General features: G+C 37.6%; 1 protein-coding gene across 1 annotated transcript in view; it reads right to left on the bottom strand.

The window, feature by feature from the left end:
- The window catches only part of cdh22 (cadherin 22), a 269,721-nt gene that overhangs the window by 50,943 nt on the left and 200,844 nt on the right, over positions 1 to 17,934 (bottom strand). The window contains exons 6-9 of the mRNA XM_030133936.1: positions 16,181 to 16,348; positions 14,506 to 14,687; positions 12,368 to 12,624; positions 6,916 to 7,052 (exon numbers count right to left, since the gene is read on the bottom strand). Coding sequence (XP_029989796.1) covers positions 6,916 to 7,052; positions 12,368 to 12,624; positions 14,506 to 14,687; positions 16,181 to 16,348 — 744 coding nt within the window. The remainder of the gene's footprint in view (positions 1 to 6,915; positions 7,053 to 12,367; positions 12,625 to 14,505; positions 14,688 to 16,180; positions 16,349 to 17,934) is intronic.

Below are 17,934 nucleotides of genomic sequence, written 5' to 3'. Positions count from 1 at the left end.
CTGAACAGTGTCTGCTTCTGGTCTTTTTACCGTGCCACAGGCCTGTTCATAGAGCCACAGTATTACAGTCATCTTTCTTGAGTTGCATAAGTCGGATATTAAATATTACAGAGACTTACTCATGTCCAGCTTTTTGAGCTGAATATAAGTTTAAATATGACAGGTGTCGACATTACTTGAGTAAACAAAACTGAATTACTGAGATGATTCAGAAAAATAAAATGTTAATGAGAATTGTTATGAGGAAATAAATACTTTACTATCTGACAGTTACTTTTTTGAGTGGTATTTAGACACAAATACGGATTCAAGTGTGAATTTATTCCATTATCCATGGATATGATCCAAAAAGAAAAAAAGGGAGGAGGAGGAAATAATGACCGTGCTAAGATTCAAATATGCAGCGGCAGCCGCACATTTCCATTACAATAATCAGCAAATTCTCTGCACTATTATGGAGATACTGTAGGTTTAGCAACATCCGTCTAGAATCAAGACATTCATCCAAATGCATAGGTTTTCCACCCATTTTAAAGGCAGAAAAACTTCCCATTAAAATGAATGGAAAACACCCACGCGCAAGCATGCACTGAATGTAAACAACTGTTTTGTTATAATACCAAATCAATACCTGAAGACACAATAAGACTTTCCATCGAAATACCAGCCAAGAACAAGCGTGGTTTCAATTATGCTAAGGTGATACCAGTACTGTATGTGTTACCAGAGACAGTTAAGGAATACGGACAAATCACGTATGCAGCTGTTTAAACATATGCAGAGTATTTTTAACATTAATAGAAAAGTAGAAAATAGATTAATAGGAATAGACAATAGATGGTGCATGTTGCAGTAATATCACTATTACAAAATATCATATACGTTAGTGCTTTCAATGAAAAAAAAAAAAACAAAAACAAAAGCTTGGATATTTCCACCATCTTTGTAAGAACATTTTAACGTCCTTTGTTTATTTGTAAATAATGAATCTACATTGGCAGGCCTCATTAAATCATAGTGTCACTGCCAACACACCTCTGCTGGTGACTGAAAACTGTGAAGGGACTCATCGTCCAATCATTGTCAGTCTTTTTTGGTCTTGGCAGAGTGAAGATGTCCAAGAAAAGGAAGCATTCAAGCATGCTCACATGAAGATTATTTACATCCCTTCAGAATCTCCTCCTGTTTGTTATTTTCCATTTCTTTGCCAACTGAACACCAACATGACTGATTTCCAACTGAGGTATTCTCGACTATTGTTTTACAGCTTCAAAAACGGTTTAATAAATGATTAAATATTATATAAATATTAAAAATCTGTTTATTTTCTTTGGCAAGTCCCTGGTGCTCTGATTTAATTCAGTGAGTCCTTAAAAGAAGTTTGGGAGATATTAAAAGCAGTACTTCACCTAATCTTATACTTTATTTGTACTGTATATATCTATACATGTACAATTTGTTACTCTTCTGAAAAAAATAGTAGGTCTATATTGGTTCATCTACGTTATCCTGAGCTAATATAAACCTTTCTGACAGACACGATGTATCCCTGCTAGTGGTGTATGCATCATATTTCCACTTTTCAACAAAATTCACAAATAGACCCATAATTATACACCAAAACAAAAACTTGTCTGGCGTCATAGATGTCCGTTAGTGTTAATCACCTTCAAGAGTTGAATCTAAAAGTATTAAAGCGACTCTTTGGCTTTAATTGTGAGAATTCTCCATGAGCCGTTTCTCCTGTACGTGACCGCTGTTTGACAAATTAATTATGTCAACCTACGAAAACAACTGTTTGAGTATTCAGGATCTCCTCCTCCTCCACATCCACCCTGACAGTAAGGGCAATGTGAGTGATTATATAACAGGACAACCTAACAGAACACATCATCCGGGTCACAACCTCTGGTCCATGATTACACATTATTATGTCTCCCCACACTTGCTGATAGATGCACTCTGCCTCACAGTGGCATTTACTACATCCTTCCAAAGCTTTTTGGTCTTCCTATAGAGCTTGCATAATTGGTAAAAAATAACCCCCCCCCCCCCCCCATTTTGTACTTTGTTACCCAATTTCATCTCATTTTGACTTCCACTTTAATACCAACGCCTATCATACTCTGCAAATAGAACTTGTGTTTTTTCGCTGTGCACTTTAGATCCATTTTTCTTTTGCATTTTGCAGCTTTGATTGAAAAGAGACACTTATCTCCCCTCACAATGTTGCAACAAGTGTGTGATTCATTTGGAGTTTGAGAGAATAATGTTCACACGCAATAAAAATCAAACAGTGAGCATTTGTTTGCCAGACAGCAAGTGAGAAAAGTTATGGTGTAGAAAATGTCTCTTCTCTGCAACACTGCAAGAGATAAAGACTTTCCAACTACTTCGGTATCTTTTTGCCCTCAGGGTGATGCTCTTTTTTTCCACCTACCTGTCTGGGTAAAAAAAGCAGTTTTGCAAGGTGATATCATACTTGCTATCAGTTCTCTAAAATTATGTGTCACTCTAACTTACCCCGATATGTTTCTATGGAGAAGACTGTCAGAAAGTATGAGTACCCTGGCTAGTGACAGTCCTGTTAAATGCTCATTCTGTACTCAGGAGGTTCTATGTTCTGTGAAAGGAAGACAAGTACTCTATGGATGAGAGCCTGTTTCCTCTAACAGTGACACCGTGTTCAGGAAGAGATGCTACATTTAATTGGATAAATTTGAAGACGTGCTACGTGTGCATGTGTGTATAATTGTATTTGACTTGTGGGGTATCAGAACAGTACAGTCTGCTCGTACTCGCACTAAAACTGATTTGGTTAGCACACAGAAGCATGTGATATAAATGGCACTGAGTGTGCTTTTTGCAGTTTTATAGCCTGGGTTAATCTTAGGGGGCACGCACCAAGCGCTGTCAGAAAGCTGTTGTCATTTGCCCAATACTGATATGGTAGAAATACAATAAAGGTCAGGTGAGGTGCAAGGTCAGTAATGGGCTGGGGGGATAATTAAGGATTCCGCCACCAAACTCAAGTTTAACAATGTCCTTTGACAAGCTGACCTTGTGGCTGTCTAGCCTTAATGAGGAGACGGACCCAAAAAAGAAGCATGAAATCATAATGGAAAAAATGAAGTACTTTGTTAAGAAAGTCTAGTTAGCCGCATCACAAGTATTCGCTTCCCACCACCTCCCCCCTATTCCCATTCCTCATGGCCTTTTCTTCTTTATGTCTCTCTATTTTAGTCTTTCTCCCTCCTGTGTATGTGTGTGTTTGCAGCTCTCAGGCCTCCAACACATGATAAAGAAACATTCTGGATGGTGAATTCTGATGGCGTTGACCACTGACTCTGTCTGTCCGGATGTTTCCTTGGAAAGCAATGTGAGAGGCTTTATCTATCAAGTGCAGGCATGTGTTTATGTCTGATATTGGAAGGGGTAGGGCTGCTTGAAATGTTCAATTAACATTAAAATGTGCCTATGACATAATGCCAAGCACAAAGAGGCAGAGCACAAAAGCACCCAAATTGCTCCGGGAATTACAGCTTGGGAAAAAAAAAAAAAAGATGCAGAAAGTCTAATTTTGTCTTAATGTTGACTTGGGTGTGAGACTGCCTACTATTCAGTTTAGGCAGTATTGATTATTGTAGTAATCACAGTCTGAGGCTATATGAGACAAATAAATATGAGGGGCGTTTTAAATGTTCATTGTTTTCTTCTTTTTCTTCTGTTCAAGGGTTGAAACCAGTTATATGCAGAACACAATCTCCTGTGCTTTCACCGCAATCCCAATATCACTTCATCTATATAAGACTGAAAAAGTATAGAACACCAGACCTCCTCCTTTCTCCAGTTTACTTCTAATGGCATAGTAATAACTTCTTGGCTTCTCCAAGTTATTGCATTCTTTATTTTCTCTACTATGACAAAGGGACCCACCAAGTGACATGAAATAATGTAAAATTATCCTTCCCCATTTTCCGTTATGTGTTTTCCAGCTCTAAGACAAAGCGATAAAAATGGTTGCTATTTATCCCTTGGTAACACAAAGATGACGCTGATGGTTCGCACTGAGGTTTAAGATGTCCTGGATGGCATGTGACTCTGACCCATAAAACCTCAATATGTGAAACAAATGTAAACTACAGCAAGAAAGTCAAATAAACTTCAAATATATGAACCCTGTCCTTTTAAATGCACTTTTATTACACGCAGATGCCTTACCTCTCCCCTTGTCTTTCTCAATGTTAAAAGCCATGGCACTTTGAAGACTGAAAATGTGTCAAAAGCTTTGGTTGCTAATGATCACAGACAGTGTGAGGTTGTCTGCCATCCCTTATCAGCCCTAGTGGGAGTTGCAAACTTGAGATGACCAGTTCGGCTTGGCATATCAGGCAAACCCTGGAGACGAAGTAAACTGAGCAAATTTAACTCTCTTATTTTAAAACTGAGTTCAAGTGTTTAAAGAAAAAGAGACTAACCTTACATTTTAGTATGCATTGATCTCTAAGCTTTGTGTTGTGTTTTATTCTGCCACTGAAAAGTAGAAAGATACTTGGCTGCAAGATGTGTTGTAATTGCAAATGACTGCATGGATGCATATTAAATGACAAAAAAATTAAACTGTCTTCATTTACAACCCAGTATGAAAAATCAGTGAAGAAAGCAGCAATATTAAATTTTAATTAGACTTTCATTGTAGACAGTGAGTTGTTAATGTTGTGTGTGGTAGACTTCATTACATTTGTAAAAGTGGTTTAAAGAACAATGTTGCTCAAGGAATGACGTGACAGGATTTTTAGCATATTTTTTGTAAAACAGGATTAGAAGATTCAACACATCTGGGTGTATTTCAGTGTGAAAAGTTAAAGGGCACAAGCCTACAGTTGACACAGAAATCTCAGATCCCTCAGACTCAACAGCATCAAGATCTAGTTTGTCTTATATTAAATGTTTCCAGAAACATCATTTATTTCTCAGGAGTCGGATAGACCACCACTCAGTGGAATCATGAACTATTGTCAGACACACTACTATTCAGCTCTTTTTTGGAAGAAATGGATGTTGTATTTTCTGGATTGTCAATGAAAAGTGCCATCCTAACTTTTACCAGCAACTAGTCTGATACCAGGGTCTATCAGAGTCTGGGGTTTTGTCAGCCTTTGCACACCTTGCACTGTCGCACACTTATTGACTTGTTTAGTGAAAGATGGAACATAATCATCAGATTACCCCCAAGATGCTTCATCATGTAGAACAGGGGTGTCAAACTCATTTTCTTCCGGGGGCCACATTCGGCCCAATTTAATCTGAAGTGGGCCGGACCAGTAAAATAACAGCATGATAGCCAATAAATAATGACAACTCCAAATTGTTTTAGTGCAAAAAATGACATTAATTTATGCCAATATTTTACGTTTACAAACTATCCAAACAAAAAGGATGTGAATAACCTGAAAAAAATGAAATTTGTTAAAAAATATAAGTACAGTTTTATCAATGTTGTGCCTCAACTTATCATTTCTACATGTGCATTACAGATCTGATCTACAAAGACACAAAATATTTAGTAACAGGCAGAATATTGTTAAAATTGCACTTAATTTTCTTTAGACAATTCAGGTTGTTCATATTTGTTCAGGTTATTCACATTTAATTGTTAAAGGATAGTTTGTAAATGTAAACATTTTCATAATTTAATGTTTTTTGCACTAAATCAAAGAGAAAAAAATGGTGTCATTATTTATAGGTTATTATGATATTATTTCTGAGTTTGATGCCCTAACTTGCACTTTGTAAATTCATCCCGTGGGCCAGATTGGACCTTTTGGCGGGCTGGATTTGGCCCCTGGGCCGCATGTTTGACACCTGTGACGTAGAGTCAGCTTCAGTCCCTAAACATCTTTAACACCTTTATCGGGCAAGTGACTATTTTTGGTAATTTCCACATACATTACAAGACAGTGACAGCAACAGTTCCAGTGAGGACAGTGAGTCAACAATCTCAGGTCCAATGTGGTCTACAGGGTCTGTAAGGCCCACTTGTGCATGAACAGTGAGTGTACCTGCTTTGTTAGGTACCATAAAGTAATGGTACTAATGTAAGGAATGATGTTCAAAGGGATAATGTGGTGGTGACAGGTGTCTGGAACAGCACTTATGTTGTAATGTTCTAAAAGTGACGTTCGAATGTTCTAAAATACATGTTCCTTTTACCTTTCATTTGTTTTTCTTGTATTTTTTATATATATTTCTTGAATTTTTATTTATTTATTTATTTTTTGCCACTTACAGATAAGGAAGCATGGAAATGTGGTAACTTCATTGACCTTGATTTTCTACAGAATAGAATATTCTGAGAAATTTCACAAAAGTAATAAAGTCTTGTATGTCCTCCAGTAGCACAGGTTGAGGTTGAAATTTTGAATTTCAGAATATTTTTATTAGCGCTTAAAGCCTTAAGTCTTGAGGCTTTATTGTTTATATTTTCGGAATGTGGTGCAGATGCAAATGGCTGTATATTAACCAATGAAATGAAATAAAATGACATATGTTGTGTTTGTGTTGTCTACAATAAATACTAGTCAAAGCACTTTTTAATATCTCGGCTTTTTACAATCTGTATTTTTTTTTAAATATCATCACATTTTTGTAACAGATGTAAAAGCTTACATCTTGAAACACTGTATGACATGCCTTAAGGTTTTTGACCTTTGCAAATGTGTTCACCTCACACATTCTGAAGTGAAAAATCCAGCACTAAACTTGTCCTCAAGCAAGATATTCAGCACATCTCTGCAGTTCTGGCAAGGTAAAGAAGTCACTAGATAACAATCAATAATAAACTCTTTTCCACTGTATGAAGATGAACGGTTCCTATTTGTGATAAACTCAATGTGAACTGACAAGCAAACGTACCTGCTTCTACTGCCTTCACTGTGATGTTGTGCCAGCCTGCAATCTCTCTGTCCAAAATCTTGCCCAGTGTGATGGCACCTGTATCTGGATCAATATAGAAGATCATTTCCTGGTCTGTGGAGCGATCAATTGAGAACCTGCAACAAAAGACACACGTTATACGTAACACAGATGATGAGAGAGAGGGAGAAGCTGAAAAAGAGGGGAAGGGTTACAGAAAAATATTGGGTGATTTAAGAGTCAATACAGATGTAGGAGTAAAAAAAATAACAAAAGAACTCATGGCTAGTACATTTTTTTTGTCCTCAGATGAGAGGATTAAGTTTAATCTACACTAAATAACAGTGTTGTAGTCAAGACCAAACTGACACCAAGTAATAACTAAGACCAGAATATATCAAGACCAAGACAAGGTCAAGATTTTGAAGAGTTGAGACCAAGACCAAAGCAAGACTGGATACACAGAATGATCATTAAAGCAATCACCTTTTTTCAAGTATACAGATTCATACAGTATGAGGGGTGAGATGATTCCCCTTACCACTGATTAGGCAGAATGAGGCAGCCTGTAGAAAGCCCAAAAAAGAACTGGCAAAAGGTTTTAAATTAAAAATAGCTTTAAAGATTTAGTGTCAAACTACGGCAGGGGTCACCAACCCTGGTCCTCGAGAGCCACTATCCTGCATGTTTTAGATGTTTCCCTCTTCCAGCACACCTGATGAGTCAGGCTTCTGCAGAGCTTGATGATAGGCTCATCATTTGAATCAGGTGTGTTGGAAGAGGGATACATCTAAAACATGCAGGATAGTGGCTCTCGAGGACCAGGGTTGGTAACCCCTGAACTACAGTAACACTGTTAAAACAAATAAAGAAAGGAAGAAAAGGCACCTTCTAGAAATCAAGCTCCATTTTAAATATGTCACTGTTAAATAACTTAAACCAGTGTTTTTCAACCTTGGGGTCGGGACCCCACGTGGGGTCGTCTGGAATTCAAATGGGGTCACCTGAAATTTCTAGTAATGAATAAAAATAATATAAAAAAAACCTAATAATAAAAAATATATGGTGAGTTGACAGAGACAATCCCAATCCATAAAAGACATGACAAACTGTGAAGCTGAAACTGAAGCACTGTGGTACTGTTTATCTTTCAAATGTTCATTGCGGTCGGTTTCAGATGCTGCAGCTCTTTCATAATTCATAGTCTCTCTTATTGTTTGTTCAGTATTAATTGTCAGCCTTTTAAATCACAGCTGGACTGACTGTACATATCCTGACCAAGGAAAATCAAATTCTCACTTTGTGCAGTAATCTACACCTGGCTTTTCTGTCTCCATCCATAATAATATACATTATATAGACTAAATGTCATCTAAAATTAACATTCATTTGCAACATAGTATACCAAACTATTACATGATCAAAAACAAATTAATTTTTATCAAAAAAAAGTCTCCCTTTTGAATGTCTGGGGTTGTCAGAAATCTGTGATATTAAAATGGGGTCATGAGACAAAAAAAGTTTGGAAACAACTGACTTAAACAATGATGACTTGTACTACATGAATGAGATCAGCACCAAAGAAATGACATTTTTAAGTTATGTACTGGAGACTGAACACAAATCCTGTGACCATAGAGGACTGTAATATTCCAAACTCTCAATAGCAGGGAGAATTCATGTACCAGAACACACTTAGGACTAAACCCACCAAGGCATGGTAAATGTATTTGTATAGCACAATTCATACACAGGGTAATTCACAGTGCTTTACAAAAATGGAAAAGAGACAGGTTAAAAACACACAATTACAATTAAAACATAATCAATAAAACATAATTCATAATCAATTAAAATAAAGTAAAAGAGAAGAGTGCAGATAGAACCCTGTCAGTTGCTATATGCACAGTTGAACAGAGCCATTTTACATTGTCAGAGTAGAGGTCTGTCTCACGTCATCAGGAAGACTGTTCCAGAGTTCAGCTGCAACTCATTTCTATGTATCCACAGACTATCACTCACTGAATAAAGTATAAAGCTCATTGTATTATACGTCTTTATTATACTCAACAAGTTTTATTACTCAAACTAAAAAACATAGTTGGCTATTTTGTCAGTCAAAATACCACTGTCTTACAATCTTCACGTGCTTACGTCAGCTGATAGTTTACATTATAGCTCAGTTAGCTTAGCTCTGTTTTTAGACAGAAAACAGCCTCAGTAAAACCACAAATCACCTCTGACTTCTGTACAGTTTGTGTTGTAAATAGATGAACTAAAGATCTGTTTGAAATCGTCCAAACATGATCAGAACAGTCACAGTTTAGTCTGAACCATAGATCAACAACCGGCAACTTAGCAAAGATAATAGCATCCTATAACAAGTGGTACCAGGCACCACAAACCCCACCCCTCGCTTGTATTTCACCCATTATAAGCAAATGGGAAGATTTTTGAACTTTGACCTACCTTTCCCAAAATGTAATGACGTCTATTCTAGGTCACTGGCAATCTATAAACCCAGTTTGGTATGAATTCAACCAATAGTTTTGCTGCTGAAGTGTTAACAACAACCAAACCAAAAACAATACCCCTTGCCTCCCCTTTAGGGGGTGGGGTATAACTTTACACCTTCATAAACCTCATAAACAAACCCACCCATGTAGAAGAAACGCTGACATTTCAGCATCAAACTCCATTCTTCTCATTTAGAGCTGTGTCCGGTGGTGAAAACAACAACAGTGTTTCACTCTTTTGTCACTTTCTTTGGCTCTAACAATTGTTTAATGGTGGCTCTCATCCCATCTTGTTACTTTCTGACACTTTGGTCAAAAGCCCCATGGTGTTAGTTTTCCTCACCTTGGGAGACGAGCAGAGTGACTCACATAAATACCCTGGCCCTTTGGTCTAAATATCTCTGACCCTAACCTTTTGACATGACTTCACAACTCTTTATTCTAAACAGACTAATAATTTCAGGTGTTTTTTTTGTTTTTTTACATATATATATTTGAAAGTATAAATACTACATATATCTCCTTTAACTTTCAATATAGTGGTACTTGCTTTGCTAAATCAGAGTAAGAAAACAAACATAACATTTTCATTTCACACTTCGGAAAAAACAACTGCATCGCCCATTCGTTGGGTTACTTGGTGTTCTCAAAAGATTAGTGAGTCAACAGAAATGTGCTGAAAGGTTTCTTTGTTCTTACTTCTTCTCCCTTTGCACACACAAACACACACTTGTACATGTACACACACACACACAGCTGGCTGGCTGGCTTACTCATACCCACATAAACCATAATAAAGCACTATGGGCATTATCAGTTCCTCCTCTAACAAAAATGCCAGACAGCATTCTTCCAGGTCTCCTGAGAATGATGGTCACATGTTATAGATATAAAACATAATGTCAAGGGACCATATGCTAAACTGATGGGGAAAGAACATGGTTTTATGCATGGGTTCAGCTCAGCTTATATTCCTACAGTTTTGTCCTGTGAAGTTTTGTTTCATCCAACATTCACTAAGATCTTATTGGAATTAAATTATAATGGATTTCATTTACATCTTTTATTGATATTTGCTGTCAATTTTAATATCAAATTATTATTTTATTTTCATTTTCACTGTTTTCTCGCTCTTGTCAGTTGTTATGGGACAGTGTTTTGTGGGATGGGACTTTTTAGTCCCTTAACAATTTTTGCACATAAATGCTGAGTGTCCAACCACCAGATTTAAAAAATCATATTCCTACGCAATCCATCTGCAAAACAAAAACATCCCAGCCTTGGTGGTACACAACAGATGGTAATTCCATCCACATCATCTAAACAAAATAGTTAATGTTTCCTTTTAAAGTGACAATAATCTCTTTATCTCACATGTTCACTATCTAAGAGCATTTTTTGACAAGTGCATCTAAGCTGTCTGCCAAATTTTTACCTGCTTGAATCCTTTTATGTCAGATTTTGTTTGTTTTATTTTTTATGTGAAGAGCAGTTCCATCTGTCGGCTGCTGTGGTGGAAGAATGAGTCTTTCATTCAAAAAGGCAGGCTTTGGTGATCAAATCCGCTGTGTATGCAGATTTTGCACATAATCCTCATCACTCAAGGGGCTGGTGTGAAGGTTGTGAGTTTCCTGATGCCAGAAGCTATGAGCTAGCTAACTTTGCCTGGTAGGTGGCTTCTGGCTAACCTTTTTTGCTCCCTTTCACTCCCTGGCTCATGCATTCACTTATCAAACACACACATACAAATGTGGTCACATGTCTGTCTCGCACACACACAGCTCCAGGCTGCCAAGAAACAGTGAACGACAGCGCTGCCATTGTGTTGTACTTTATTACACCTGGAACTCTGAGCCTCATGCATTTTTAATCGAGGTAATTTGCACAGGCCCTGCGTGTGTCGGTGTATACTCTGTCAGTGAGACTATCGTAGCCCTTATCTACATTCCCCTCTCACACTGCAATTGCTCTTCTGAGGACATATAAACCACAGACCTTGGTGTGGAAGATTACCAGATGATATGTTTTTATCACACACAGTGATCAGAAAGAAAAAAAAAAAAAGAGATATACTATATAGCTTTATCTGTTGTGCCACTATCACTGCTGGGTGGGCTTTTGATTCATCTTTAAGAGTAATTGTTCCAAAAGCAAAAAATTTCCTCTTACATAAGCATAACAGGTGTGTATGCTTCTACTCACCAGAGTTATGGGATTTTACTTACATTTTTCACAGCACATATTTTGTCCTAACATTTATCTGCAGTGATAAAGTAATAATGCAGGATATATTATGTACAAAATAGTGAATTGATGATATATCTATGATTCTGCAGTTTGAAAGAGTTCTCTAGTTTTCTATTAACAACATTTTTACGCTATTTGGCTTACAGAGTTTATTTTAGATATGTGTAATGCTGCTATGAAATGGGCTGAGCTTATTTTTTCATATGTATAACATTTTTGCATTTTGCACAGGCTTGTTCAGAATTTACGCTAATATGTGTGAGATTTTTTTTAAGTTACTTTAGGGAGCTGATATGGGACTTTATGGTCAGTAGAAAAAGATCGGGTAAGGGGGCGGTTGACCTTCATCCCGCTTCTTTGCAAATTTTTTTTTTTTCTTTGTTTATGTCTTTCTTTGTTGTTTTTCATTTTAAATACTGATATTTCAAATAAAAACAAACAACAATATATTTCAATAACAGAAATTATTTTTTAAGCTTCTGACTTGACTCTGGTTTAAATACTCGAAAAAATGCTTCTTTTGGACAAAGATAATCTTAATACCAAAACACACATGGACATCACTGGCACGTCAGTATTTTTCTGACCATTTAAATAAAAATCCAGTTATTATCTTCCACCATAAATTACAGTGATTGTGTGCTTTGAGCAGAAAAAAAAGTAGTTTTGAGAGGTAGAGATGGTCATACCTGACTGGTTTGTTCTTTACATCTGGATCCCTGGCAGTGACGACGCCAACCAGCGCTCCAACTTTTGCGTCCTCCTGTACCTCCATTACCTTGCCCTCTGCTGGCTGAAAGATGGGTGGCTCATCGATGTCCGTCACACTAACCCGGACAATGGTCTGATCTCGAAAGGAGCCCAAGTCCACGAAACGTGGGTCAACGTGTTTATTCACAGCCTCCACCACAACGTTGTGTGTGCGCTTGCTCTCGAAGTCCAGGGGCTGACATAAAACAAGTGGTTCATTTAACCATTATGCATTTAAAGGACACAACCGCAGCCATATTTAACTCAGTGACTAAAGCTGATAATTGGTCAAATAATTAATTCCCTAAAAGCTCAATGGCCACCTAATTTGCTTTTACATTTTTACAACAACACACTTTAGTATTTTCTAAATAATGGACATTTAGATATAGTGGGGTCATTACCTCTGTAGTGTTTTGCCTCAATGTTTACAAAGGAAAGGGGGGAGAAGGAAAATTACCATCGGACTTCCAGCTCCGTTCTTACAGGTTAAAGTTTTAAAATATGAACAAAACCAGACATTACTGCATTTGGTCTAGTTTAACTCAATAGAAGTGTGAAGTCTCACCCCTTTCAGTTGCATCTCATGGGAACGTTGGAAAATAAAATGTAGTATGTCAATGGCAAGAGACACATTTTTTGACCCTGAATTGTCATCTTTTACACATGTTTGTCAATTTAAAAGATAATCTTACAAGCCAAGAAAGTTGCAGTTTGTGGTAAAGCAGATAACCATCAGACTGTGAAAATACTTTACACCAAAAAGTTGTACTGTTGCCATCATTGTGACTCTCTCTACACAATCTGCTCAGAATCTGAAAATGTCTCTGCAGCTTCAACATGACCAGACTCATAGTGATTTTCCTCTCTTTTTCTTGCTTTTTCACCTCACTCTCAAAGACTGACAATGTGCCAAGACAGTGACTGTTTTATGTGTTGGTGACATACGTCTCATATAACAACAGATGCAGTCCATTGAGCTGTTTAACACAAAACTAGATGGTTATTTACACTCTTTGCCACAAATCACAACTTTCTTGACTTGCAAAACTATCTTTCAAATTGACAAACAACTGCGTAAATGGTGGCACAGTTCAATATTTTTCTCTTGCCACTGACTGCAGTTTATATTTTTTATGAAGTTATTACCATGGGTTACAGCAGAAGGGGCAGGACTCCGGCTCTCAACCGAGTAACATCCAATCAAACCAAATGAGATAACTTGCCAAAACATTGTGCAACAGACGCTATATTGCTTTATTGATAACATTTACAGCATAGATTTCAGATTACTATTAAACACAGTGAAACTAAATACACATATATATCAGGTGGATCTGATAATCCCTTTCAAGTTGTTGTTGTGTCTTTTGATAATCATCAGGCCGTCACTTGTGGTAGCTTGACTGCCACACTTTTTGACAGTCTCCTGAAACAACAGAAACCTTTAAGGAGTCACACTGACAGCACCTGTCAAACAGTGGCCAACCGATGATCATCAGTCATCAAACACCAATCGTCTCGTCTTTGTACCTCTGCACAGTCTGCAGAGTTTCTGTGCCTCAATAGGTTTCTCATCCCCCAAGTTTATCAACTTTGGCAGCTGAAACCCAAACCCTTTTGTTAAATGCTAAGTGAAATAAGCCTGGTTACTTTTGATATAGTCGTTAAAAATGAAGAAATTATTATAATTTTCAAAAAATGTTTTACCCGAGCGTGTGTTAGCGGGGAGCTTAAAATTATTGTGAAAAATGAATACTCACAGGAAATTTGATCAGTGATATTTTTTCCCCTGCAGAACAAAGTAACTATAATTGATTCATTCTTGTTTATATGAAACTGCATGTTGGCAATAACTAACTCATTTGGCTGGAATCATGCTGTGGAAGGGAGAAAACTAAATACTAAACCACGCTTAGAATGACAACTACAAATCTAATTCGATTTCTTTTATATGTATTTGAAATATTATCACTTTGAATGATGACATTTTCTGTACCTATAAATAAAGTCGCTACATAAAAGGTTGCCTGAATAATTAAAAATCAGATAAAGCAGTCTTTCACAGTGAACATACCTTCTTGATGGAGACAACAGCTTCCTGTGTCTCGACATCTGTAGTGACTTTGAAGAGGTCTCCTCCCTCTTTGATCAGATAGGTCATGTCTGTGTTCTCTCCCATGTCTGCATCTGTGGCCATGACGTGTCCAACTGGCGTCCCGACAGCCGCCCCCTCTGACACTGAAAACTGATACATTTCTGGCGGATGGAGTAGGTACCCAGAAAAAACAAACAAACAAACAAAAAAAAAAACAAAAGCAGAAGAAGATGTGTTAAATTTAGCAAAGTGAAAGTGGGTTCAGAAGAGTAGGAGTAGAAAACAAAACAAAAGAAGGTGAATGAGATGTACACAAAGGGTTTTCAGAGTAAGAAAACACCAAGAGATAATAGGTGAAAAATAACAGAAGGAATGCAGGTGAGAAACGGGAGTTAGGATGTAGGTTAAAGATATAAAACAAAACAAAAAATCAGACACAAGAGGAGGGAAGAAATAGTAGAACAAACACAGACAGAGCAAATGACAAATTACAGGATGAGCGCTATGACGTACATTTTATCGATCGCCACAGACAAATTATGTGAAAATATAAAAGTTCTTATACAGTACATACACTATGTCATCCTCCCATGCATCTTATTTATGAAGCTGCAGTCTAAACTCTATCTGCTCCCCAGACTATACAGTTGAGATACTATAATCCTGCAGGGTTTATCCTTCTGACTGGGTAAATATGATTTACCGAGATGAAAAAGGGATTTATACAGAAATAAGAAAAGGTGTGTGGAGACATATCAAATACAATCAACCAGACTGTCAGACACTGTTCCCCCAGCTGTAACAAAAGTAATAGTGTTATGGTTTAAAGACTCCAAAAAGAGTATGAAATAAAGAACTGGTGAAATAACAAGGAGGGAAAACAGTACTTTATTTGCAGGCCAAACGTTATTCAGTTAGCAGTGGTTTTTGTTATGCTAATTCGTCTGTTATTAGCTGCTATTGAAATGTAACTCTGAAAAGTGAAAAGCTAAATGAAACACATTTTTATGAGCTACATTTCAGTTGGTACCTTGTCACAAAATAAACAAAACTCTTTTGCTACGAAGCTGCAATGTCAAGTGTGCTCATGCGGTACAGATGGAAAAGCAATTCACGTGGCTTTGTAAACTTGACTTGTTGCAGATGCGGGTGTTGAACGCCACGTGAAAGCTGTTTAGCTCAAAATCACCATCATAAATCTATAACATTACAATGACGGTACAATCAGCTGTATTGATCCAGCCCCCTCTTGAACCACGCTTAAAAAGAATGATCAATTGTGCAGTGGAACACATCAGTTCTCCACATTTGATAGACTACTTTGTTATGGGCTGCAGCTTTGACTGTCTCATAAATTTAAGCCAGGTCATTTTCTCTGAATACTTGCCAGCCACTCTGTATGGTAGTTGATGCCACAATTACATATTGGTGTCAGTGGCCTGCAGGTTACAAACTATTTTGTGTACCTTTAATCATTATCTCCATGTTTCGGTGTCTTGGCTTTGCCACCCTCATTATTTTTCCTCCCCTGTTAACTCTCACTTCTGTGTTTGACACTCTCTGTGCTTTCCAACTATTCTCTCTGCCATTTCCTCCCTGGCCTCCTGTCTCTCCATCCTCATCGAAAATAAGAGAATGTGCAGGAGACACTCACTCTGTGGAAAGCGTGGTGGGTTGTCATTAACGTCTGTGATCACTATGGTCACCGTGGTGGAGCCGGAGAGACCGCCCATTTGTCCTGCCATGTCTGTTGCCTTGACAACCAGCTCGTAACGATCCTGTGTCTCACGGTCCAAATCTGCCACCGCTGTCATGATGATCCCTAATGATTGAGGGATGGGAGAGAGATTGAATGAGAGAGATAGGAGAGCATGGTGAAGAGCAAGTGTAGTAAGTGAGGCCAATAGAGGTTACATTAGTGGTTACCACTTACGGAATAACCAACTATATTTTCCCTCTCAGTCTGAATATCAACTTCTACTAAGCACTGTTCTGCGGAGGCACAAGTGCAGCACATTCCATTTCACCTCCTCAGACTGGATGGAAGAGATTGTGTCATATTTGCGCCTCTGCGCAAACACCATTTTATGGCTCAGCTGTATTAAAATGAAGAGTACATAGAGGCAGAATGAAGGCATGCCTCACCCACCCTCAACAGCATAACACCTCTTCTATGGAGGGTAAGACTGCACTCAAATCTGAGAAGTGGCTTTCCAGAGAGCAAGTGAATATATAGATATATAGACATATAGCAGTGTATCACTGCTCAGCCAAAGCCTTATGAAGCATGCAGATATAGACTGAACAAATGCAGTAGATTAATTTACTCTAGCTTGGAGAGATTTGTGAGTCAAAATCAGGCTATTGACTGTTCAAGTTTAAGTGCTAATCTTACCATTTAAAGAATTATCATGATTTATAACAATCATTTGAAGTTTCAGTAGGCAAAGAAACATACATGTATTAACTGTGTATGTCACTAAATTGTAACATACCTTTACAATAAACACCATTCCTCACAGTTTCAATGTTCTTTATACATGATACAGCTTAGAATTACTGATCCCATGAAGGTCAGCAACAGAGTGCAGCACAGATTCCAACTTAAGCATACACAAGTACAAGACAGAAACACCCTAAAAGGTAATAGTTGTAGTTACTTAAATCATATTAGTATACTTTCCTTATTTCTCACTACCTTGTTAATTTAACTCATGCACTTTGAGTATTTTCTCATTTTCTCTTAAAGAAGTATCAAACTAAGTTAATCAGAGAAAACTGGACTTGAAACTTTATGTTCATGTATTGAACGCCCTTTCTTGTCACACCCCAGTCCAGTTGGTGGTGTTAATTTACTTCTTTAAGCTCCTTTAAGGAGGTTTGCCAACCGTCAAAAATGCCACAGAAGAAGACGACAAGAGGCGCTCAGTTAGTTAGTGACTGTTGATGAGCAGGAGAGGAGCACTGAAGTTTTCTGAGGCATCTTGGAAGGTAATTTTAAACGGAAAGAAGCGTTCAGATTCTCAGAAACCCCAGAAGTAAACAAACACATGCTACAGTGTTGTACTGTAACGTGCGCTAACACACTGATTTGAACCGCTGCTTATACGTCAAGGTTCCTTACTTGAAGTTTCACAGGGCAATCAGGCTCCACAGGTGTGCTTAAACTCTTCCACCGATGTGGTTGAAGGTGTAATCAGCCAGAACACCTGTCCTCGGAGTGGCCATTTTGAAACACCATGAGTCAACATGGACTTGCTCATTCTAGTGAGGAAATCCTCCTTGTTCTCAACCTTTTGGCCTTCCTCTTTCATCTATCATAATGAAAGCCTCTTGCTAAAAAGAAAAACCCAAAACTAAATAGCGAACCATTCCAAGTTGGATTAAAACCATTTAAATGTCCTATTC

This window comes from Sphaeramia orbicularis, chromosome 5 (genome assembly GCF_902148855.1).
Source record: "Sphaeramia orbicularis chromosome 5, fSphaOr1.1, whole genome shotgun sequence".
Classification (NCBI taxonomy): domain Eukaryota; kingdom Metazoa; phylum Chordata; class Actinopteri; order Kurtiformes; family Apogonidae; genus Sphaeramia; species Sphaeramia orbicularis.
Note: the sequence above shows the minus strand (reverse complement) of the source record. Positions and strands in the feature narration are given on the sequence as shown.